The 24,279-nt window shown below is 35.6% G+C and overlaps 2 protein-coding genes and 1 long non-coding RNA gene across 7 annotated transcripts in view; 1 reads left to right on the top strand and 2 right to left on the bottom strand.

The window, feature by feature from the left end:
• Positions 1 to 207: 207 nt before the first annotated feature.
• Positions 208 to 7,807, bottom strand: LOC108672576. The gene is made up of 4 exons (XR_001930903.2): positions 7,753 to 7,807; positions 5,319 to 5,514; positions 686 to 3,776; positions 208 to 432 (listed from the first exon to the last, which is right to left on the bottom strand). It is a non-coding gene; the product is annotated as an uncharacterized LOC108672576 (long non-coding RNA).
• Positions 7,808 to 16,473: 8,666 nt separating this feature from the next.
• Positions 16,474 to 21,918, top strand: LOC108672579 (5'-AMP-activated protein kinase subunit beta-1). The gene is made up of 5 exons (XM_018160276.1): positions 16,474 to 16,708; positions 16,932 to 17,083; positions 17,313 to 17,563; positions 17,984 to 18,108; positions 19,161 to 21,918. Exons 1-5 carry the CDS (start codon positions 16,529 to 16,531, stop codon positions 19,305 to 19,307), a joined length of 855 nt encoding a protein of 284 aa, XP_018015765.1. The 5' UTR covers positions 16,474 to 16,528; the 3' UTR covers positions 19,308 to 21,918.
• A 323-nt stretch (positions 21,919 to 22,241) lies between these two features.
• Positions 22,242 to 24,279, bottom strand: part of LOC108672575 — a 66,217-nt gene continuing 64,179 nt past the window's right edge. For 3 of the 5 annotated variants that reach the window (XM_018160272.1, XM_047879675.1, XM_047879676.1), the window contains one exon: positions 22,242 to 23,562. In XM_018160272.1, coding sequence (XP_018015761.1) covers positions 23,018 to 23,562 — 545 coding nt within the window. In that variant the 3' untranslated portion in view covers positions 22,242 to 23,017. The remainder of the gene's footprint in view (positions 23,563 to 24,279) is intronic. The other 2 variants (XM_018160273.2, XM_018160274.1) reach the window with 2 other exon arrangements.

Here is a 24,279-nt window from a genome sequence, read left to right as displayed (position 1 = left end):
AATTGAACCCACCAAGAGAGTGAAGGTGTGTCACTAGTTAACCCTCTACCGCCGTGTGGCACTCCAGGAATATAACCTGCAACTTAAATTATATGTAAACTATTGCGAGTAGCAACCTGATGACGTTTATACGCAACAGAGACCATTTTGAAGTTGTCGTACGTGGCGCAACCATTAGTGAGTCATTTTGCGCTCACTAGCGATGTATCCTTTGTGGATAAGCTTGTGTGACAATATTGCTCCGGTTACTCATGTCAGGCGGTAGAGGGTTAAGTTCAAGATAATTCTGACGGACGACGAGCATCCAGTTCCGAGAATTTTCACAACTGTTATCTGCTGACCATGTGCTGGAGGGAAGGCCTGTGTTTACAAACTGCAGCAAGCGTTGCTTGATGCAGCTGTCGCTCCGCTCTACAGTTGGTAGAACTAGACCTGCCGCATTATAATAAATTTATGTACATTGATCTGACAACGGACAATGATCTTACACACGGGCTCTGTTCAAAGAGTTGTATACAAATACACATTTCAATGACGGTTTATGGAGATGCTGTATATATTCCAGGAAAATTTCCTCAGAATTCCAAGTAATTCAGTAATTTCATGTTCATATTGGTCTATAAAATTTTGGTTTTTGCATGCACAACTCGTTTTTCTCATCAAAACTGATATCCTTAGTCAGTACTCCGAATCCTGCAATTTCTCGAGCGAAGTAGATATTATCGTCGTCCCAAATCCGATAGCAAGGCTCGCTCGCACTGGACTCCACAAGTGATGATGCGCAGGCTGCCTGTCGATAAATAAATGAACCACACAAATTTTCCTCATGAGTCCAAACTCGGAACAGAGCACGACCCGAGTAAATATTCTAGCGAACTAAAAAAGGGCAGATTTAAAAAATGACAATATTCTGAGTAATACACAAAACAAAAATCTATGCCTTAACAAAAATACGGCACCATCAACGGGTTTGTAAATAATATCAATTAGGAACGCAGATGAATGGCAAGAATTTTCGTAGGAAGCTTTGCAGTAAGTAATCAACTTTCTATCGCTATTTCGCGGCCTGAAATAAGGCCAATTCGGCACTATAAATCAACGGGTACTTTTTTCAATACAATTACCACCCGAAGCACAGGATAGGGACCGCTCTTGACAGCATGTCTGTAGGCCATCGCAATCCTGCCGAGGGATACTTATAGTAATAACGAAACGCTCCTGAACTCGTGCATACACGACTGGAATTGTCTACATATCGCTTACGTTCTTCAGTATAACTGCACGACTGACGTCTTCAGACATTTTATCCAAACCTGAAATCAACATCAAACCGAATAGTGATGTGCTGTGTTGCTCCTCGCGTTCGGGAATTACAAACCGTGCTGAATTTTTCGATTGGGGATGAATCGTGAAGTTCCGGAGAAGACAAACATTTGGCCTCACCATGTCACAAACTTCAGTTTCCAAACCATATGCTGGGTACTTCTACTTTTATGACGGACTTTAAAATTTCGACAACGAATTTGGGGTCAATTGCAGTAAGATGATGAACGCAACTTGGAGCTCTGTGCAAAATGGTGAAAGCAGGTATTCATTTCAAATTAAATCCCATTGAACAGCAAAATTTCGAAAGTCAACATATGCACAAAAAAGCATGAGCAAATTATTATGGGTACCTGGACCTGGTATCCGTTGGCACGGTTTGCGATTCGCTCATGGCGTTTTTGTTGCCTTCCTTCCTTTTGAAACTTGAGAAATTTCAATAATTCGTGCTCAAGCCAAGGTTTTGTGAAATATATCCAAATGATCAAATTAGTGTCGATACGGTGACGTTTATGAATCAAATAATTCTTGTTTATACATTGCCGCTACCGAAAACAGTTGAGATCACATTTAAATTGAGAACATTTCAAATTTTCCAATATTTTCGATTTATGGTCATGGGGGAAAAAGACTAGTTGCAGGTAACACCACTAGCGCTACCAGATTACTTATCTGCACCGCTTGATAACGTGACTGGTGGTCAACGGTTACTCGATAATACAATAGCTGTCAGCTGAAGTAGCAGCAGGATAATTACAGGCTGTCTGTAGCTCAGCCAAACACCTGTTGAAAGAGATACAGTAATATCGACGGACAACTAAGTCAATTCTTTTTTTTTTATATTTTCCCAAGTACGTAACTTTACCACATATCAAGTATTCGCTGACAGTGACAAGAAACTTTGAATTAGCAGAAGTTTTAGCATAAATAGATTCTCCCTTTAACTGCAGATGAAAATGTTGCGCTGTCGAATAAGAAGACTGATGCTCGTGATACGTAGTTCTTTCTCGACATTCTTTCCCCAAGATCTCAAACGTCAACAGCAGAATTGCCTGCGGATGAGTAAAGATCCATTTCTGAAAGATTTCTAGATTTGATCAAGCGGACTCAATTCGGTCGAGAAATTAATTAGCATTTTTATCGAATATTCTTCAGGCTCCTAAGCAAACCCATCACGGTGGCTGTTTCGATATTCTCGAAAAGATGCTGGTTCGGACTAGGCGGAAGGAAGTTCGTTTTGCTTGGTATGGCACAGCAATGGTGGAGATGTTATGCTTTAAGGTGGAGTGTGGATGGACGCCGCAGGGGGCAGAAATCTAATTGACCATGGCACAGCTGCCGCCTGTTAGGGATTTAATCAACAAGATGAATACGAAAATTTTCATATATTTTGAAAAAAGCTCACAAAAAAATACTTGACACGAGAGGCGGAAAAAGCCAAATATAATTGCACGACGTTTTTATCAAAGGAATTAACAAAATCAACATGGCCAAACAAGGCCATCGGATCTTTAATGACTTATAGGGACAAAGAACAATATTACTTTCTAAAATATGCATTTATCACGACAAAAAAAATCACCTCTTTAAAAGTTACCACCTTACAACGACAGCATATCTGGCGTCATAGCATAACCTCGAGTCTACATCCAGAAGACGGCACAAGGCATGAAGCAACTCCAGCAGCCAACAGGGCGAGGAGCTGGGTGCTAAAGAGAAGCGAGGCAAGCCATCTCGGGACATGGTGAAAGTTGAGGGAATTTTTCGAGAAAAATTCGTGGACTCCGTAAAACATTTGGCTCGCATGTAAGTAATTCAGAAAAAAATGAAGCTAAGGGACAAATTGCGCACAGAACTAAGCCAGAACGACCCTTAGATAGCTATGGTTGCATGCAATGGCAACGTCAAGCGATTAGAATGAAGAGCGATCAGGGACGAGTGATATCTTAATCCAAATAAATCTCCATATTTTGAGTTTAAACATATCCATTACAAAAAGCACGATAGCAGACGTATGATCATATATCATAACATACTGACATGAAGAAAAGTGTTACCCCCAGAACATGGGTAGCAGCAGCTGCACGGCAGTCTTGCAGGCATGTGCATGGCAGGTCAGCGTATCAGCAAACCGGCCACCTTAACTTTACCCCAGCTGGCACGGGAGAGGCACAATGGGTCAGATACACATCACAACCATTCATACAGAAAATGGCCATAAGAAGGACATAACAATTGGATTTAGAAATCAAAACCAACAATATTCAAAATCCATCACTTTCAACAACCGATATTAATGTAAAAGTCAATCAAGCTGGTGATTCTCGGAGCCCAGGCAACCAGGTTTCTTGTTACTCCCTCGGTAATAGCGCATCTCCGATCGGTGAGATGCGTGGGACACGATTCATGGAGATGCGCCAAGACACGATTTTCTGTGAAAGCGTCACACCAACCTGCAAGATAAATTTTATTAGTTTTACAATGAACTAAGATTATGTGAAAATTGTGCACAACTATCAATGGGAACATTGATAGTTGTGCATTTCAAAAATTACTGACCACACCAATCATGCACAAGGACTTGTGTTCTTCCAGTTTACTATTAACTACACAATATTTCAACATTTTATTCAAGAAAAAAATGTCAGGAGACATCAACTATGTATATGTTCATCTAATGCATGCTAATTATTAACAAATCGTGTATGCTATAAATGTTATGATATATATTAACACATAGGAATGAATGAAAACAGGTTAACAACATTCAGGTTTTAGTTTTTTTTTTTTTTTTGTTTTTCATTGAAGATGCAACCATCAAGTATAATCAGAAACGTGTGTATTGAGATTTAATGAAAGTTGATATCTCAGCTGCTTAAGGAGAGCTTATAAAAAAAAACTTATTTACGGACGTGGCATTTTGAAACTTCAATAAAACTTGAAATAATAGAAAACAGCCAAAAAAAAAAAAGAGGGAGACGCAAAAAACAATCTCCTCCTTGGATTTTCAAGCTACAACATGGAGAGACGTATCATTTGATGCCATTTGATGCTTTGATGCCATTTGATGCGCAAGACCATATCTAAAGATACTCCTGTAATTTTTTTATTTTTTTTTTTTCAATTTTGACCCCTCCCCCATTTTTTCTATCGATATTCATAACGAAAAATAATCGAAAAAAATGTCTGGAGGATCTCTGGATAATTTTTTGTACAAATTGAATGGTATGCCTCTCAATGCTGTATTATTTATAAATCATAGGACGAGATAGGTTTTTAAGATGAAAATCCCAACTTTTCAGGAGAACAAAAAAATGAAATTTGAGATCATTGAAGGTATAAATTCAACTTGCGCTTACATGGCTCTCCTGATCTCCTGAACGAACAAATAAACACACAAACATGGCTTTGGGCTCTTTAGATGCGCAGTTTCTGAACCTTTACAAGAGCCTAAAAAACTGCAAAATTTTCTATTTCTGGCCAAGACACTCCCTTTAAAGAATAAATTGAAATGAGAATGATATTAAACTAAGTGTTGTTCTTATACGTACTCAAACAGCAGGTCCTTTTTACTTGGCAACATACAGAAAGAATTTGTGATATCAGAACGTTTTACATGATTTGAGCAAAAGCCTAAGTTCAGGCTTTCTAATCATACAACCTCATAATAAAATTGTATGTATACTTTCCAAAAATAGATATGAATCTATACTACACTTCTATTAACCCAACAAAGTTTCAAATTGCTTTTGCAGGTAATGTACTTCTGACATTAAGATTTTTTTTTCACACACAAAAGAAAAGCAGGTGAAGCCTGTGCAATTGAAGTTTAAATGGTTTTCGTACATATGATCTCATGAAATGTATGTAGATGACATCACATCATCTGAATCAAGTTTGTATAACAAAAAAAAAAACTACAGTAAGTCTTAAGACAAGCAAAATAAAGAAAATTAAAAAATAAAGAATATTTTAATCATGAAATGAAGTCTCACCATGTGAACTGGGTTAAATTCCAACAGCCTGAGATGGACTCATTTCACTTCTTGCTTGAAGATTGGAGGCCCAGGTGAAAGGAATTTTCCATTGTAATTGGCATCATTGCAGACTTCATATACATTGTATTCAGGACCCATCATCAAAAACTTGGGCAAACCTTGCCGTGTAATAATAAATTTTCACAAACTCCATCTGCAAGATCCATGAATTCATCATTAGATTAAATGCATCGAAACCATCTACAAGTTTTATGCAGCAATCTCTCAATTTGCAATGTTACATCACAAAATAAAAATATCTCAAAGGGAAAGACTAGTGTGCTCAGAGCTGCAGACCTGAACCACAGACTACACACAGGACCTCAGTCCACCCTAGACTAGTTCTAGACTAGAAAAACTGGTCATTAAGACACTAAACACTCTGGCCCACCCATGAATGGGAATAATGTCCAGGCTTATGGAAAATTTCAGCCAGTTATATACAATTGTACAATTATATAACGGTTTATTTAGTCACAAGGGGAGTGATTATTTCAATAAGCTTATTTTAATATTATGCTGAACATGTCAGACTGACCTTACTCAACAATTTTGGTAAAGGTCAGTTTCAATTTCAAACATTGAATGAAAGAAATTACCTACTGCAATTGTGATAGGGTGTAACAAGCTTTAAAAAATAGAAATTCACATCTTGATACCATTTCAACTGAACAATACAACTTCTACAAGTAAATGAGTTATAAGGCTATTGGCTAATGACCAGTTCAATGACTTCTAATTTCTTCACAATTATTTACATTAAAGTGGCTGAACTTTATAGAAAAATCATACTTGTATAATCAACCTGCTCCAAATTATCTACAATGTCAAACAATTAACAATTGTTGGTAATTTAAAAAATGGAAATCTATTTCTAGCATCATCAAACCAAAAGATGCCAAACCAGAATTTTGTAGAATCAGTTCATTTGTACAATGCTTCTCTTTAACTTTAATTCTGGTTTGGTTGTTTGTCTGCCACAAATCTTTTAATCAATATTTAATGCACTTTTAGGTTCTTTCTGTCCAATCTAATCTGAAATTTTGCACACTTGAGTAAAGTTCAAGACAATGATTGAATCAATTGACAGAATAAATAGTTTAAAAAATGAAAAATTAATTAGTGAAAAATGGAAAATATATAGGTATATAGCCTAGTTTTTAAACATTTAAAGATAAAAATCATAAAATAAATTCATTTTACATGTGTAACATCAGAGACAATTTACATGTGTAACATTAGACAAAGGCCTCTTCAGAAGTGTTAAAAAGTAATTTATATAAATTTAATCTTTTTCAACACACATCTACTAGTTCTACCTAGTACCTAGCCTACCTGTCCAATCAGGCAATTCAGGCTCACAGGCTGCTGATGAGCTGATCAATTTCTAACCACAATCCTAGGCATAGTGGCAAAGCATAGAGTTTTTTAGACTCTCCCTCAAGTTCATTTTTGAGTCCTATAAGTAGGCTAGACCAGTAAAGTATCATGGATACCAGCATTATCATACATAAGAAATTAGTTTAAATCTTAGGTAGGCTAAATGAGGAAATTGAAAATGAACTGATTCTAAAAAATCTCTGGTTTGTCACTATGATCCTAGGTAGGTATCAGCTTTTCTCATTCAATAAAGTTCATCTAATTTTCAGTCTCAGGAAGCTGAGATAAGCGATAAGGTTACATACGTTACTGGCTACAGGCCTACAGCTGAAAAATAAGATTCTAATGGGCCAAGGCAAATAAGTGTACTTGATAGGCTAATTGAATTAAGAATCAACACCAGCTGCATTTAATGATTTTAGGATTAGGTACACAAGTTGAAGTGTGCTCAAGAGTTACGACAGCATTAAATTCACTATCTAAGGAAAATGCAAATAGCTACATACAATTTGACTTTTCAGATTTGATTATAAATGCAAATCCTAATTTTGAAATTCTTTTTCAATAAAACAAACTACATACCAATGATACCATTTCCGATGCCCGATGGTCAACCGACAATTTAACGAAAGAATAGGTAATTCTTGTTTTTATTTAGTGCAAACTTGCAAGGAGCAGTAGAGCACCTACACCTAATTGAGAAAAATGTAATAAATAGTAGGCCTAATTGGCAATTGCCTCTTAACTTTAGTCCTAAGGTTTTGCCTATGACGCAATTTCAGTCCTAAAATTTCTCATTGCATCGCACAAAGAGCACACAAGATGGCGACTGCCCACCGCCACCCGTGACTCATAGGCTAGCTCAACTTCTCAAGCGAAGTCTCAATAAGTAGTGACTGTAGCGTATACCACTACAGTAATTAAATCAAAAACATTATGTTAATTTAAATAACTTGTATATACTTAAGGTTAAATAGCGTTAACGAACGCGAAAAAAAAGTACTAAACTCACCATCATTTCCTGGCGATCCGTCTCCTTTGAAATCAACTTCCCGAATGAGGCCAGGAAGGCCGAACTGCCGAAGAGAAGGGATTCAGCCTTCTCACGTAGTGATCTCAGCGCGAGCGGAAATTGACGCCCGTGCGAGGCTAGATGAGAATATAATACCTTCAGAAAGAAACGTCATTCAGTCTATGCATAATTATTTTCTCGTAATATATTCACTATTGATGAAATTAAAAGCAAGTGTGAACGGTTTAAAAGTTTCAGGTATGCAGTAAACACGTTTTGCAGATAAAATTGGGCAAACATTGCTGGAACAAAGACACAATTTTCTTGTACTGAAGTCTCTAAAAAAATATCTGCAAGATTTCCATGCCTCTTTGTTTTTTTATTCAATATGTCTATTATTTCTTAAACTTTTCAATTGTTAACTTTTTCAATTGTTAGTCAAATAAGCGGGCGTTGTAAAGTCTTAATAATTCCTGTAATTTTATAATCCAAACATATATATATATGTATAAATTTTGCGTCCTATATATTAAATGTATACATAATGATTGCACCTACGCATTCAAGGTATCAGCCTCAGGCTTCAGACACACCCACAAACAACACAAATTCTGAAAAATATAAATAAGGTGAACAAACTATTGATTGAGTGAGTTGGGAATCTGGTTCATATTTCCCTCTACATCACTCTTTAATTTCATACTATATCACAGGAGAGGTTGAGCCGTGATGCGAATGTTGATAATTCCACGGTTTACATACTCGTTCTTGGTTGCCTTCTTTCACTTCCGTCAACCAAACTTTGTTCATTATTTTTCAATCGTTCTTAGTTGCGCTTCCTTCCTCTGTCAAGCTAAACTTTCCATTCGCTGCAGAATCTAAGTGGCATCTCCTCTTATTTACACACGAAAAAATTCCCCTTATTTACTTGACATACAAACATTTTCAAGTCGTATTCAGCCTTAAATTTTCTACAGTGCAAGACAGATTTATCTTGTACGTTTGTATAATTGTTATTTGTTACTATATCCTGACTTTAATTGATCAACAATTTTAAATCTCTATCGACTTCAAACTTCACAGAAGCTATGTTTTATATCATAATATTAAGTCGAGGTACGATTACCTATGCACTACTCCGATCCAACCGGTCGGACAAAAGCGCGTGGGCGTTAGTGTGGGTTACAGCGTGGGCCAGCCCGGCCCTGAACCTGCCCTACACCTACTCTCCCTTTAGCCACGTTTTATTCCCTCAATTCGTAACCAATAATTATGAAATTTTTACAACACTTCTCTTTAACTTCACTTCTTGTTTGTTTGTCTGTCTGTCTGTCTGCTACAAATCTTATTTTCGAAATTTAACACATTTATACTTATCCTATTGATCTGAAATTTTGCACACTTGAATAAAGTTGAAGACAATGCAAGAATCAAATGACCAAACAAATGATTTTGATAATTAATTTTTTTATGTTAAAAAATTGAAAAAATAATCTTGTTAGCTACAAATCTTATAACTGATATTTGACACATTTTTACCTGTCCAATTAATCTGAAATTTTACACACTTGTGCGAAGTCGGAGGCAATGCATGAATCAACTGACAAAATAAATAACTTTGAAAAATTTTTTAAATATTAAAAAAATCGAGAAATTAATTTTTTATTATTAGAAAATAAAATAAGAAATTCATTGTACGGTACATCTTTAACATTGGAGACGCTGGATTCTTTAGAAGTGTTGTCTTTAAAAAGTAATTTTCAAATGTATATTATTATTATTACAAGACTTCTCTTTAACTTCACTTCTTGTTTGTCTGTCTGTCTGTCTGCTACAAATCTTATAATCGATATTTAACACACTTCTACCTGTCCAATCGAACTGAAATTTTGCACACTTGCGTAAAGTTGGAGACAATGCATGAATCAATTTACAGAATAAATAATTTTATAAATTAAATTTCTTTTTCTTATTATTAAAAAAAAATTAAAAATAATTTCGTCTGCCACAAATCTTATAATCCATATATGACACAATTTGACCTGTCGAATTGATCTGAAATTTGGCACAATTGCATAAAGTTAGAGACAATGCATGAATCAATTGACAGAATAAATAATTTTGAAATTTACAAAATTTTGATATCATAAAAGAATTTTGAAGCTCCACATTTAAGTTTCCTAACGTTTGATCGTGTTCACAAGCAGAAATTGCTTGCTTTCAGTTGAAGACTATAGTAATATGCCCAGTAATTTTTTATTTATTCTAGAGTATAATATATTTAAAGCTCCTATCGTTTGATCGCGCTTACTAGAAAATATCGCTTGTGTTCAGTTTAAGATTATAGTAATAAGCGCAGTAACTTTTTTTGCATTCTAAGGTGTAATATATTTATGTCTTCAAACGTTTGATCGTGTTCACAAGCAGAAATTGCTTGTGTACGGTTCATGACTATAGTAAAATGCCCGGTCATTTTTGATTTATTGTAGGGAATAATATATTCAAGTCTCCTATTGTTTGATCACGTTAACTAGAAGATATCACTTGTGTTCAGTTTAAGATTATATTAATAAGCTCAGTAAATTTGTTCAAATTCTAAGGTATAATATATTTAAGTCTCCTAACGTTTGATCGTGTTCACAAGCAGAAATTGTTTGTGTTCAGTTAAAGACTATAAAAATATGCCCAGTAATTTTTATTTATTCTAGGGTATAGTATATTTAAGTCTCCTATCGTTTGATCGCGTTAACTAGAAAAATTCGTTTGTGTTCAGTTTATAATTATAGTAATAAGCTCAGTAACTCTTTCATATTCTCAGTTATAATATATATAAGTCTCCTATCGTTTGATCGTGTTCACAAGCAGAAATTGCTTGTGTTCAGTTCAAGACTTTAGTAATATGCCCAGTAATTTTTTATTTATTCTAAGGTAAATTATTTATGGGTCTCCTATCGTTTGATCGCGTTAAGTAAAAGACATCGCTTGTGTTCAGTTTAAGATTATAGTAATAACCTCAGTAACTTTTTTATATTCTAAGGTATAATATATTTTAGTCTCCTCACGTTTTCTCGTGTTCACAAGCAGAAATTGCTTATGTTCAGTTCAAGACTATAGTAATATGCCCAGTAATTTTTCATTTATTCTAGGGTATAATATATTTAAGTCTCCTATCGTTTGATCGCGCTAACTGGAAAATATCGCTTGTGTTCAGTTTAAGATTATAGTAATAAGTTCAGTAACTTTTTATATTCTAAGGTATAATATATTTAAGTCTCCCATCGTTTGATCGTGTTCACAAGCAGAAATTGCTTGTCTCAGCAATATTTTTATATTCTATGGTATAATATATTTGAGTCTCCTAACGTTTGATCGTGTTCACAAGCAGAAATTGCTTGTGTTCAGTTGAAGACTGTAGTAAAATGCCCAGTAATTTTTTATTTATTCTGGGGTATAATATAATTAAGACTCCTATCGTTTGATCGCGTTAACTAGAAGAAATGGTTTGTGTTCAGTTTCAGATTATAGTAATTAGCTCAGTAACTTTCTTACAAGACTTCTCTTTAACTTCACTTCTTGTTTGTTTGTCTGTCTGTCTGCTACAAATCTTATGATCGATATTTAACACACTTCTACCTGTCCAATCGATCTGAAATTTGGAACACTTGCGTAAAGTTGGAGACAATGCATGATTCAATTGACAGAATAAATAATCTTGGAAATCTACTAAATTTTTATATCTTAAAAAATTTTGAAATATAATTTTTCTTTTCAATATTTGAAAATAAAATTAGAAATTCATTGTACACATGTAACATCCAAGACACTGGATTGTTCAGAAGTGTTGTCTATAAAAAGTAATTTTTAAACGCATATTATTATTCATTTTTAGCCTCATCTCCTTTGCAAATAAAACGGTAAAACGGCTACAAACGGGTGAATTCAGTCAGGTAGCCACGTTTTATTTCCTCATCGAGGGACCTCAAGGTTAAGTCAGCAAAGTTCTTTTTTTACTGAAAAAAGAACTTGGTAGACTTAACCTAACCTGCGAAGACCTCGACTTCAAAATCGTCGTTTATGAATTTTTAATGACCGGGCCCACGATCTGGTATTATTCTGGTATGGGCCCAGTCTGGTATTCTACCAGAAATGAATTGGTTTGGTATGCTCGTATGAACCCTTATGGTACTGCCTTCTTATGTAAAAATGTAAAAAAATGATCGCGACTGCGCAATAAGCATGTGACTCCATGTATTTAATTTCATAATTATTGGTTACGAATTGAGGGAATAAAACGTTGCTACGGGACTGAATTCGCCCGTTTTACCGTTTTATTTGCAAGGGAGATGAGTTTAAAAAAATAAAAGAAATCGTCGCGACTGCGCAATAAGCATGTGGAACCATATATTCAATTTCATTATTATTTATTACGGATTGAGGGAATAAAACGTGGCTAAAGGGAGCAGGAGTAGGGCAGGTTCAGGGCCGGGCTGGCCCTTGTCCCGATTCATACAAGTTCACAAGTCTTGTCCCGGTCTGTTGTATAATTGTTACTATATCCTGGCTTTAATTGCCAAACAATTTTAAATCTCCGTCAACTTCAAACTTCACAGAGATTCAGTATTTTAACAAACAACAGCTTACCAGTGAATTTTCTAAAACGTAGCACTTATCAACCAAATGAAGAATAAATCAACCAGAATGCGTTTTGGGCTTCTATTCATGACTGCCACAAAACTGACTACCTTTACTGGCCTCTTATGAATGTAGCTCATTTGAACGAAAGTTGTAGTGGCTGCAACAGCAACGTATCAATTTGTTATAAGTTGTTGCAGAATTTATTAGTTGTGGTTTTCAGTTTTGAGCTGAAAGACCATTGTAGCTGATCTAAGACTAATAAATAGCTGATCGTCTACGCAGGAGCTCGTAGTCGTTAGACTAGAGGAATGAAGTTGTACATGTATATGAAAAGCGTTCTGTAAATTTGGGCCAAAAAATTATTAATGACAACCCAATTGCATATTGTTTATTCATGATGTTGATTAAACAATTGCATATTTTTCAGTCATGATGTCGTTTTTTTCAACTCTTCTTCGAAGCATTCGAAATGTGAACTGGTGGCGCTTCACTTATGAAGGACAAATTCTCAGAACTCTATCCGCAAAACTTAGGTCCTTGCCTAATTTTATGGTTTCTGGGCTGACTGCAGAGTGAGAGTGCAATCCCGACTCCCGAGGCCTAATTTCGTAATTTATCCTTCAATTTGATAAATGAAGTTGAGGACTGAGGAGGAAATAACATATCTATCTTTTTGAGAGTCTAAAGGGCCGCAGGTTAGGGCCCGAAATTTAACATCTTCAAGTTGAACTTTTGGCAGGCTCACAGGCTGCAAGAACAGCCGAACAGGATCAATGTTCAAGCATGAAAAATGTCAATCTCTCATCTGAAATCTGAATTATCTGATAAACTATTGCTTCAAATTTTAAAATCATCCTGTAGATATTATCATATTCATAGCTCATTCTTATTCCACCCACAAACTGCACATTGTCAAGCTCAAGTTGCAAGTTGCAACTTTAATCTTGTTCTTGCTAAGTTATCAGACTCAAAATGAACTCGATACTGATAGAGAGTCTAAAATAACTCTGCTTTGCCACTATGCTGAAATGTGTTAATAGACATTAGCTCATAGTGGCAAAGCAGAGAGTTTTTTAGACTCTCCCTCAAGTTCATTTTTGAGTCCTATATGTAGACCAGTAAAGTATTCTGGATACCTGCATTATCACACGTAAGAAATTGGTTTAAATTGTGAGTAAATGAGGAAATTAAAAATGAACTGATTCCAAAAAATCTGTGGTTTGTCACTATGCATTAGCTAATACTACCTATATTACCTTAGGCATAGTGACAAAGCAGAGAGTTTTTTAGACTCTCCCTCAAGTTCATTTTTGAGTCCTATAAGTAGACCAGTAAAGTATCATGGATACCAGCATTATCATACTTAAGAAATTGGTTTAAATCTTGAGTTTTAGGAAAATTAAAAATGAACTGATTCCAAAAAATCTCTGGTTTGCCACTATGACTTAGGTACCTATTCAGAATTAAACATCAAATTATCATTTTCCATTTCCAGCATTATGATATTATCATACATATGATATTGATTTAAATCTTCATTTATCTCAAGCAGTCAGCCAAAGAGGCTATGACGATGAGCCATGACTCATGGCTCATGACTCGAGGAAGTTACAAATGAACTGATCCTAAAAAATCTCTGGTTTGCCTCAGCAGCCTGCACCCTGCAGCCTCACTTTGCCACTCTATTAGTCTCTGCAGTCTGCAAGATTGATAAGTAGGTAGACCAGTAAAATATCATGGATACCAGTGCAGTATTATCATATATACATGAGAAATTGGTTTGAATCTTGAGTAAATGAGCCTATGAGGAGATAAAAAATGAACTCATTCTGAAAAATCTCTTGTTTGCCGCCATGTTTAGGTATATAGCTAATAAAATGGATTGGAGCATCCACGGACCATGGTCCACCCTCTTACACTTCCCACTGGCCACTGTGTCTGCAATGCATAGTATGAGTAATCAATAATCATAGTCATGAATCATGATTCATGATACTGATGATAGTAGTGGCAATTTGGCAAATGAGAGATTTTTTAGAATCAGTTAATCACTACCGGACACCGGTAATTGGCGGTAAATTAATAACAGTGAACAACTGTGGATATCCCGCTCCCTGTTCAATGTTCATGTATGATCACTATGATGTATGGCAATGTCAAAGTCATTTTAACAATGAATAGATTTGATTCACACTGAGATTTAAATGATGAAAAGTTATTTAAAATTTAAACACCTCTTTATATGCAGGGCTGGAAAAGTCCTATTTTCTGAAATATTGCGGCTCTAATAGCAATAGAGTAAATGCACCATATTCCGACACTGGGTAAAATGGTAATTCTGACACCCCTCAACTTTTTCCTTTATAGTAAGCTTGGTCTTACCGTCTTAGTTCCATCATCCATGCATGCATAGATGGTTGAAATAGTGATGTCATACTATTGGGCAGGGGCGCTAGTGTTAGATTTCTGCAAAACACTAGGTCTAGGCTGTAGTGTAGGCTCTAGCGGGAAAATGTTAAGATCCGCAGAGCAAAAGTCCAAGTCAACTAGTGAGAACATTGAAACATGTATCAAAGTTGATAGTTGACCTTGCTTTACTAAATAGTGATAAACTGTTTGTGTAGAAAGAATATTATGGTTTGAGACTTTTAAATAAGTCACAGACTTATTTGTCACTGACTTATAAATATGTCACAGACTTATAAATATGACTTATTTAAATAAGTCTGTGACTTATTTACTGTGTATATAGAAATCCTTTAAGTATACTTGTATTTGCTGATTTTAACTGGTAAATAAATTAATAGATTATTGATTCAAGAGACGGTTTTAGACACATAAAAACTAAGTCCGACACGGTGTCGGAATTATGACACACAGCCGTGACACAGGGTGTCAGAATTTCAACACAGGGTGTAGGAATTACAAATTACATTTTTGAAGCGCTGTTGGAATTAGTCACACAATATGCCACATTTAGTCACACACAGTGTCGGAATTCAGCAATTTTGTAGATTTGAATTCTAAAGGCCTTTAAATAAATATGGCATCAGTTTGTGACGTTTCATCATTGCTGGCGCGTAGTGTGCGTTTTGAGAGTGATGTAAACCAATCAGAACTTCAGTTGTGCATACGGTGATCTATTTACGTATAGCCATTTATTTCTTGATACGTCCTTAAGGTGTCAGAATATGGTGTGTTTACCCTATCATATAATTTCAGTCGGTGTGAAATCTCACGGCTCAAATGTCATAAATTTTTGTTTGATTGAAAAAATTGTGGTTCGCACTTCGCAAACATGTCATTTCATAAAATTTTCCACTTCCGCAATCTGCATTACTTTACCGTTCCTGCCAAAATATCCTGCAGAACATAATTATTGCAATGTAAACAAGTCAACCTAAAGTCTAAACCTTTTGTTGAATATCATGCATAGTTGCAGTCATGCAAGACTGCATTAACACATGTTCAGCTTACAGTAAAGACAAATGTTTTGTTGCCGTTTGACTGTTTAAGGGTAAAATTAGAGATTTGGGGTAACATGTGCATGGACTATGCAAATAAATTCGCACCTCGTAAATGGCTTTATATGGCCTTGATATGGAATTCATGGCTCAAAAAAATGGAATCACAGCTCGAAGAAATGGAATCATGGCTGGCAAATCAATAAAACCACGGCTCAAAAAATTCAGTGGCTGTTCGCCAAGTAGATATATTCCAGGATGCTTGTTTATATATGTGTCCAGATATAAATTTTAATGTATGGACCCCTACTATGCTGGCAAGGATGCATTCACTATGCTTGCAAAGTTGCAAGGAGTTGAAGACGAAGAAAGAAATAGAGTATAGAAGCATTTTCTGTGATAGTGAGGCCATTGAGCATTTGAGCTCTTATCTTACATTGCACATTTGGATACCTGAATATAATATATAGCTGCCATTGCAAAGGACTGCGCAAATTATGAATTATAAATAGGGACATGCATTCAACAGTTTTTATGTAGAATGTATACAAAGGATGTATTTTGCTAAATATGCAAGTCAATGCCTAAGTATTAAAAATTGATTAAACTGCATTCCTTTCTCAGGTTTATCCATTTTCCACTCTTGTTTTTTACTAGTGTATAATCTAAAAATTGTAATGGGTAATCACCATTCATCACATGGTGGTGAACGTAGGCCCAGAGAATATGGGCAAACTCATGCTACTCCTCGTTTAGATGAGCCACCCATTAGCATAGACTCAAAGCCAGCAAGGGAAGGTCGCCTCAAATCTCAGGCTTCAGAAGATGAGGGGGAGCCTGTCTTCAAAGATCTCAAGGTGAAATTGGACATTGATAATCGGGCAGTCACTTTATTCATGATAAAATATATTGCTGACTTGTTTGATTTCAACTTTAAAGAGAATTTTTAATGTGACAAGAATGTTCACATAGAGATTGGGAAGTATTAGTGCTTATAAATTATTTATTTATTCAATAATCTTGCAATAAAAAGTTAAACAAAGCTCAGAATTATTTATTACCTTGATGTTGCCTTTTCAGTCACCTGATCCAAAAGACCAGCCTCCTCGTTTCCGTGCTATGGGACACAATAAAAAAATGCTGCCCTGTGTCATCAAGTGGCCAGGTGGAGGACAGAATGTGTCTCTCTCAGGAGCATTTAACAATTGGCAGAAACTTCCCATGGTTAAAAGGTTAGGTGACTAATAAATTTGCATCATCTATTCCATCATATCCCATCACATTTAGGTAAAATATATGTTTAATTATAGTGAAGTCTAAGAGACATTTGATTAAGTGATTGCTTAAAATGATCTAAATGTTTTATTGCCTACAGTTTGTTTGACACATTATATTGTTTGCCTAATGTTTTGCTGCATAATTTTCTTTATCAAATAAAAATTATTGTTGTTTTTCTTTCAGTGAGAAGGACTTTGTGGCTATTGTTGATCTACCAGAAGGGAAATTTGAGTACAAGTTTGAAGTTGATGGTGAATGGAAGACCAACCCTAATGAAGAGAAGGTTGTAAGCTCTGATGGCATTGAGAACAACGTCATCAGTATTAATAATGCTGACTTTGAAGAACTTGAAAACTCTTTATTGAAGGACCCTAACGACTTGAATCAACCTGATCCTTTTGAATTCAATACCAATCAGCAAGCAAAACAAGAAGGTGAGCTGGTAAATTCTGCCACTTTAATGCATTCTTGTAACTTTGATTATTACATTCACCATAAAAGTGAAAAGTTTATTTATCTCTAACAACCTTTTTTTTAAATATATACATTATCATCCTATATCTCTTCAGGTATTTGTTCTGGTAATTTCTATGTGATATATAACAGAAACTCATTTTAAGTGTAGTGAAAATTGTTCATTTCTAGATGTTCTGTGATATTAATTTAACGGCAATTGGTAACCCTGTAAACATATGGTCCAAAGTGTCACACTATTCATGGCTGCACTTCTATCATCTTTTCATTGATGTAAAATTTAACTGTTGCCATGCATTTCTTATAGATATTCGCAAAATAATTTGTTTTGATTCTTTTGCAAAAACATATTTCAAAAATATTTTTGCAATGTATTGCAGATGACGATAACGACGGTTACGCACAGACTGTACCCGAATACAAGCCTACCGACAAAGTGAAGGATCCACCAGTGCTGCCTCCTCACCTCCTGCAGGTCATCCTCAATAAGGACACGCCCGTCTCGGTACGTTCAACGTACAACTCCTAATTTGCATCAAGAATAAGCTAGTAAATGAAATTTTTATGCACTTAAAGCTCCTAAAAGCGTTTTTATAAGTTTTGATATATGCAAACGCTTAGTAACCAGTAGATATTATCATCCCATTCTTTTAATAAACGTGAATATGAAAAAAAGTATGAACATCTCCTAATTTGCAGCCAAAATTAGAAAGTAAATAGGTAGCACTTTCACTACCAACTAACCAGCTGCATGCAATCACAATTAACCAGCTGATTTGAATTTTACAAGTTTGAATACATGCAAATGCTAAGCAAACTACAATAATTAAGAGCCAATTTTACTTAATAACTATGGTAAGAATATGAATATTTGCTGATCTGTCACATAGATAATAATTTCTCCTTAGAACAAATTTGCTGGTATTGACTTAGTCTTAGTATTAATAATATGCGTTTAAAAATCATTTTTAAAGACAACACTTCTAAAGAATCCAGTGTTTCCAATGTTACAGATGTACAATGAAAATTTTCGGATATTAAAAAAATTAATTTATCAATTTTTTAATATATAAAATGTTTCAAAATTATTTATTCTGTCAATTGATTCATGCATTGCCTCCAATTTCACACAAGTGTGCAAAATTTCATATCAATTGGACTGGTAAAAGTGTGTCAAATATCAATTATAAAATTTGTTTGACAAAATTATTTATTCAGTTTTTTTACTATTGAAAATTTTTTTTTCATTCTTAAAATTATTCATTTTACCATTTGATTCATGCATTGTCTCCAACTTTAGGCAAGTGTGCAAAATTTCAGATCGATATGATAAGTAGAATGTAGGTACTAAATTTCGATTGCAAGATTTGTAGCAGACAGACAAACAGACAAGAAGTGAAGTTAAAGAGAAGTGTTGTAATAAAACGGATACAATTCTCTACTTATTTATTTTAATTTATTGTACTTCTGACTATTTAAGGTAAGTATCCAATTCTATTTTTTTCACAGTCAATTATGCATTTGTCAATTATGCATGAATTCTTGCATTTGTTTCAGTGTGAACCGACTTTGTTGCCTGAACCCAACCACGTGATCGTGAACCATATGTACGCTCTGAGCATTCGCGATGGCATGATGGTGCTCTCCACCACTCACCGCTACAAGAAGAAGAGCGTCACCACCCTCATCTACAGGCCGTTATAGGCTACAAAATGCTAGTACCAGCATTTAAAATTTCCTATGAAGTTATAATGCCATTTGTCTGCTAAAGAGCTGCGCTACCGTTACGGCTTGTCACGATGGTGTAGCGAGGCCACGTGTTCAAAATTCAAAGAGAAATCGAGAGGGCTTCTGGTTTTGTCTGCCTGAATTGCATCTCTTTAATGAATAAATTTGTAAGCATAAGTGTCATCTAGATACTTTTTCAGAAAAAGATTATTATGTCCATCGCATGTGCAATGCAAAGAAGTTTTTAGAAGTTCATAAGGGAAGCCAAACCGAAAAATGGAACCCATTTTGTTAACTTCAAAAGATGCTTTGTTCCTTCGATTTCATCTAATTTTTTATTTATTAAGTTTGTGGGTTTCCTAGTTTGTCTTTTAGATTCTCATTGTAGCTTAGTTTGGTTATGAAATTTTAAAAATTTACTTTTGGCTCTTCTTACTTGTCAGCAGTCACGAAAGTGGCTTTTGAAATTATCAGTAAGATAAAGAGTTGTATAGAGATTATCGAATTATTATTCTGAGTAATTATATTGGAATTTCTTCCAGTATTTATTATAATGAGTGAATTAAAGAGCTGGAAAGTTTGTACGCGATGCAGGATTATGTGATCTATATTGCTACGAGTTGAAACGAAAGCAAATATTACGAGCCAGAGAACAGCATTTTCCGACTCTCTTGAGCCTCATCACACGGATGAGTTCCAGGCTGAAGCACAATTATCACTTGATTACCACTTTGATATGTGGTCTTGTTTTATCCTTATTTGGGTTGCTTGTTGTAAGCGTTAATAATCAAATAGTATCACCTCTTATTATGTACATAATTAGACATTGAATTATATTTTATCTTACTTTGCATGAACTGTTTCCTCCTTGTGAATATGTGTTCGCTCGTGCCATCCCATAGATTAGTTTTGTTTGTTTTAACCTTGTAAAGTGTAAATGTAATTTTTTGTCAGAAATTCGAAGAAGCGCATGTATAGGTGATTATATCAATTGAACATTGCAATGGTGCATACGCTGTTACAGTAACACAAAGAAAAATATTATATGAAAAGTAATCCGAAGTTGAGTTGGTCCCAGATCTTACGGTGTTCCGCACGTAAAGCTTTTGATGCTGCTACGACGAGGTTTTGTGTGGTGGCATGTACTTCAAAATTTCAATCAACACCATATGTATTTTAATTCCGGTATCCATAATACTTACTGTAATACTTATCGGACCCAACGAAAAGCCAATCATTTGCCACTAAGTGCATAAGGTAACGTCGACATGTTGCCTCCTGGACATGAGTGCGGTCGGTGTGGGAGTTTGTAATCCAAGATCTTGAGCCCAGTGATGTACTTATGTCAACCTATGCCGTGCCTTTATTCTCTCGTGGTGTTCGAAGGATCTCTTATCTTCGATCCTGACGTCCTGTGTGTACCTCGGATAAGTTTTAATGTTTCAAAAATATTAGTAGCCGCACTTGGTGGTTTGGCTGCAACAAATGAAGTATGGATTCATATCTCCATACAGTTCTTAACTTGGTACAGTCTAAACCAAGTGCAGAAACCGTTTTTCACAGCTAAAGTGTTTTTTCTCTGTCACAGTTTTGATCGTGCTGACAAATTCGGAATTAATGCGCGTATTTTTGGGGATTTTGTTTAGTAAAATGAATTGTGCTGCAATCAATGTTAAAAATAGCTTCTCGCAACTTTTATGACTATTTTTGATTTTATTCAAAGATGTATTTCACTGTCGCATAACGAACCACGCCACCGACACGTCCAATTAAAACATAGCAGAAAGATCGCAGTCTGACCGTGAATTTCTTCAAAAAGTTTACTAGACCTGCACGCATCGGCGGTATTGTACACTATTCTCTTCTTAGGTTTGTGTTAAAATCCAAAACAATACGCATTTCTTGGGATGTGCGAAAGAAATTGGCTATTCTGATTGTTCTGATAGGAAACTAAATGATGACTTACAAATGACCCAACTCTCACTACGTTTCTTGCGCTCTGTATCAAGTGGTTGTTGGTTCAAAGGGCGACACATGTCTGTCAACTTTGCCTGGAATGTCAGAAGTTGTTGGCTAACTGATATGAATGGATCTTGTACGACGGGAGCTTAAATTACTGAATCTTTAGGTACATTGTTTCTACCTTAATTAGATTTTCATGTATCCATTGAAAACGAACTAAATACCCATTAATTGTGAAGGGAGCTTGACTTCGGCTAATATTATATAAAATTGCACCATGAAATATGCTTATGTGTCGGCGAGTAATAGCGACAAATCGACTTTACCTTTTGGTGCAATCAAATGTGAAGGATAGAAAAGTGCGTGCAATCGTGCGCTAAATTGAAGAGGTAGAACTAAAACGTACGACTAAGATATCTGATATTTTGGAATTACGAGTAACTGTTATGAGTATAATATCCATTTACTGGAGATGAGCACATCGCAAAGAAGTGAGCGTTTTATAGATTCATTTAAATTGTCTTAAAGAATTACCAATCGCAATTTGTACAAAATATCTTTGTAGGAATCGTCCACTTATTGTGATGAATATTGTTTGATAGTCCAGAATATATTCGACCTTCAATTTGTGTTTCATTGCTGATTTGGGTTCATAAAATAGTAAAAATGTGTATGAAGTGTAGCGTCATTTAATGACTTTTTAAATACTTTCCCTGTGGGCCTTTCCCGCAAAATAGTTAAGTGATAAGTTTTTAAAAAATCTGTGTAAATAAGAATTTTATTAGTTGATGATGAAACTCTTGAAATTTTATTGACAGAGACTTTATAACTCCTAGAAGTGGTTTGTTACATCGAATTAAAAATGTGTGCTAGGATATTTTGATCATAGATGAAGTTTCTACGGAGAGCCGACGAACTGAGAAGAAAGCTCGGGCAAATAAGCCTTGGTTCCAGTATCTTTTTTATTAATTATTTCAAAAATCATGCGAAATGAGATCCTAGTGATGAACTAAGAATCGATGACTGTGAAGAAGTTAGTTATATCTTATATGAACAGTACGAGAATGAAAGATAGTTTTTTTCAGTACTAACTCATAAGATCTTCAAAATAATTGTCAGGAATTACACAGAAGTTTTGAAATACGACTGGACACTGCACAAGTAAGGCAAGAAGAACCGTGTTTTATTGAACAACGATTTAGTATAACAATGCATTGGCAGCCGACCACACAATATTGACAATGAACCCTACCGGAAAGCTGGGACCTCCATGGTAATATGTAGCGACGGCGATCTTCCATACATTCAATAAAAGAAGAATATAGAATAAAATCAACCGAAAACGTAATCTCTGAAATACGAGTAATCTTGAAATAATAAAGCATGAATTACCACGGACATATTTTGGCATGAAAATAGATGGTAAAAGCAAAATTGAAATTCTTACTTAACTATTAAGAGTAATGAAACGAGCACCAACGCAAGAACTACGATAAATGCATGACCAACTAAACTAAAACTCAGAGAAGTCAGGATATGCAGCAGGTTTTCAGTCAGTATACGATATCCATCACAAGCAGGTGTTCTTAAGCACCCAAGCGAATAAAGTTGTAACATTGTTGACACGCGACGGCAACGAAGGGAGGAAAGTAAGGCTCAAGATTCTAAAAGTAATGAAGCATGATTTTATCGATGTACAAATGATGCTAATTAAGTACAACTATTTACAGAACTTCAGTCTCGCTGTCATCACTGCCAAGGGAATGCTTTGGTAAGTACAAACTGAGGCCTTTGCCCTGCATGCTGCGCAACAGCAGAACGCTTTGCAAAGGCTCGTATTCTTTCCTAAAGTCACCCATGGACGGCGAGAAGCTCGCAACGGAGTCAGAATCCTTGACAGACATGGACGAGTTCTCCGCAATCGAGTCGGTCTCCGTGGGAGGCAAAACACTGGCTTCATCAGACTTAGAAGATATTTTTTCGGCTGCCTCTCGTGACTCGGGAAGGATAGAGCACGCAGTTTCAGGATGTGGTTGACGTGTCGATTGGTTGTCTGGAACGATGCTTTCCCTCAACGTGAGGGAAGTGAGCGATAAATCTTCGTCTGAATTTTCAGGTAAGGCGTTGAGGATGTGACGAGGAGCGTTCACCGAGTGACCGGAGAGCCGGGGTGCGTAAAGTGGCGTCTCGTACGCTGTTGCGCACGCTTGCTGCTCGCACGCCAACGAAACGTCGTCTAGACGACGAGGCAAACACCCACGGAATAAACCTGCATACACAAAATAAATTAATATATATTATCATGTATGTATCTCATAAAAAGGCCGAGAAGTCTAGGGAAAGTAAAATTCAGAAAGTATATATAGGAGCCTAAATTATGGGCACGTAACATTAACTTACACCTGAACACAGCATACCGATTTTTCAATCATACATGTTCTGCATGCACCTCCTCCCCGCCAAAAAAAAAAAGAGTTTGATTAAACTTAGACTAAATTTTCTCAGTATGAGTGGCTTAAAACGGTACTTTATTGTTCAAGTTGGAATGAAATGCAAAATAGTAACTAGAATTGCAAAAAACAGTAATATATTAGAGCTGCTAACTTCAGAACTTGTTAAATCGTTGGGTTAATGAGACGAGAGCTGCTAGCGCGTGACAAGAGCAAACAGACAGGCAGGTGACACAAGCTTGAAGCATATTGTGCTAGCAATAACTCGGGGCATCTGAGAGACACAAGTGAATGATACACGACGTGAGAAAACATGTAGATTTAATTTCAAGGGAGAGCAAAAAATTGCAAGCGAGTGTATGAAAATTTTGGCCTAGCTTAGAATTAGCATCATTCCCCCTACAAAAAAAAAATTAAAGGAAATATTGCATTGCAAGCAGAAGATTCGTCAGCAAGAGATGATTAATCGCTGCTTACAACTGTGCTTTCATAGGCAAAGAAGATCAGCTATTCAATAGCTTACAGCTTACTTTGTT

This window comes from Hyalella azteca, unplaced genomic scaffold (assembly GCF_000764305.2).
Source record: "Hyalella azteca isolate HAZT.00-mixed unplaced genomic scaffold, Hazt_2.0.2 contig3603, whole genome shotgun sequence".
Classification (NCBI taxonomy): Eukaryota; Metazoa; Arthropoda; class Malacostraca; order Amphipoda; family Hyalellidae; genus Hyalella; species Hyalella azteca.
Note: the sequence above shows the minus strand (reverse complement) of the source record. Positions and strands in the feature narration are given on the sequence as shown.

Excerpts from the sequence above, each read along its gene's own strand:
- LOC108672579 (XM_018160276.1), top strand. The coding sequence starts at position 16,529 with ATGGGTAATCACCATTCATCACATGGTGGTGAACGTAGGCCCAGAGAA. Across the intron at positions 16,709-16,931 it reads CTGTCTTCAAAGATCTCAAG|TCACCTGATCCAAAAGACCA; the intron begins GTGAAATTGGAC and ends TTGCCTTTTCAG. Across the intron at positions 17,084-17,312 it reads AAACTTCCCATGGTTAAAAG|TGAGAAGGACTTTGTGGCTA; the intron begins GTTAGGTGACTA and ends TTTTTCTTTCAG.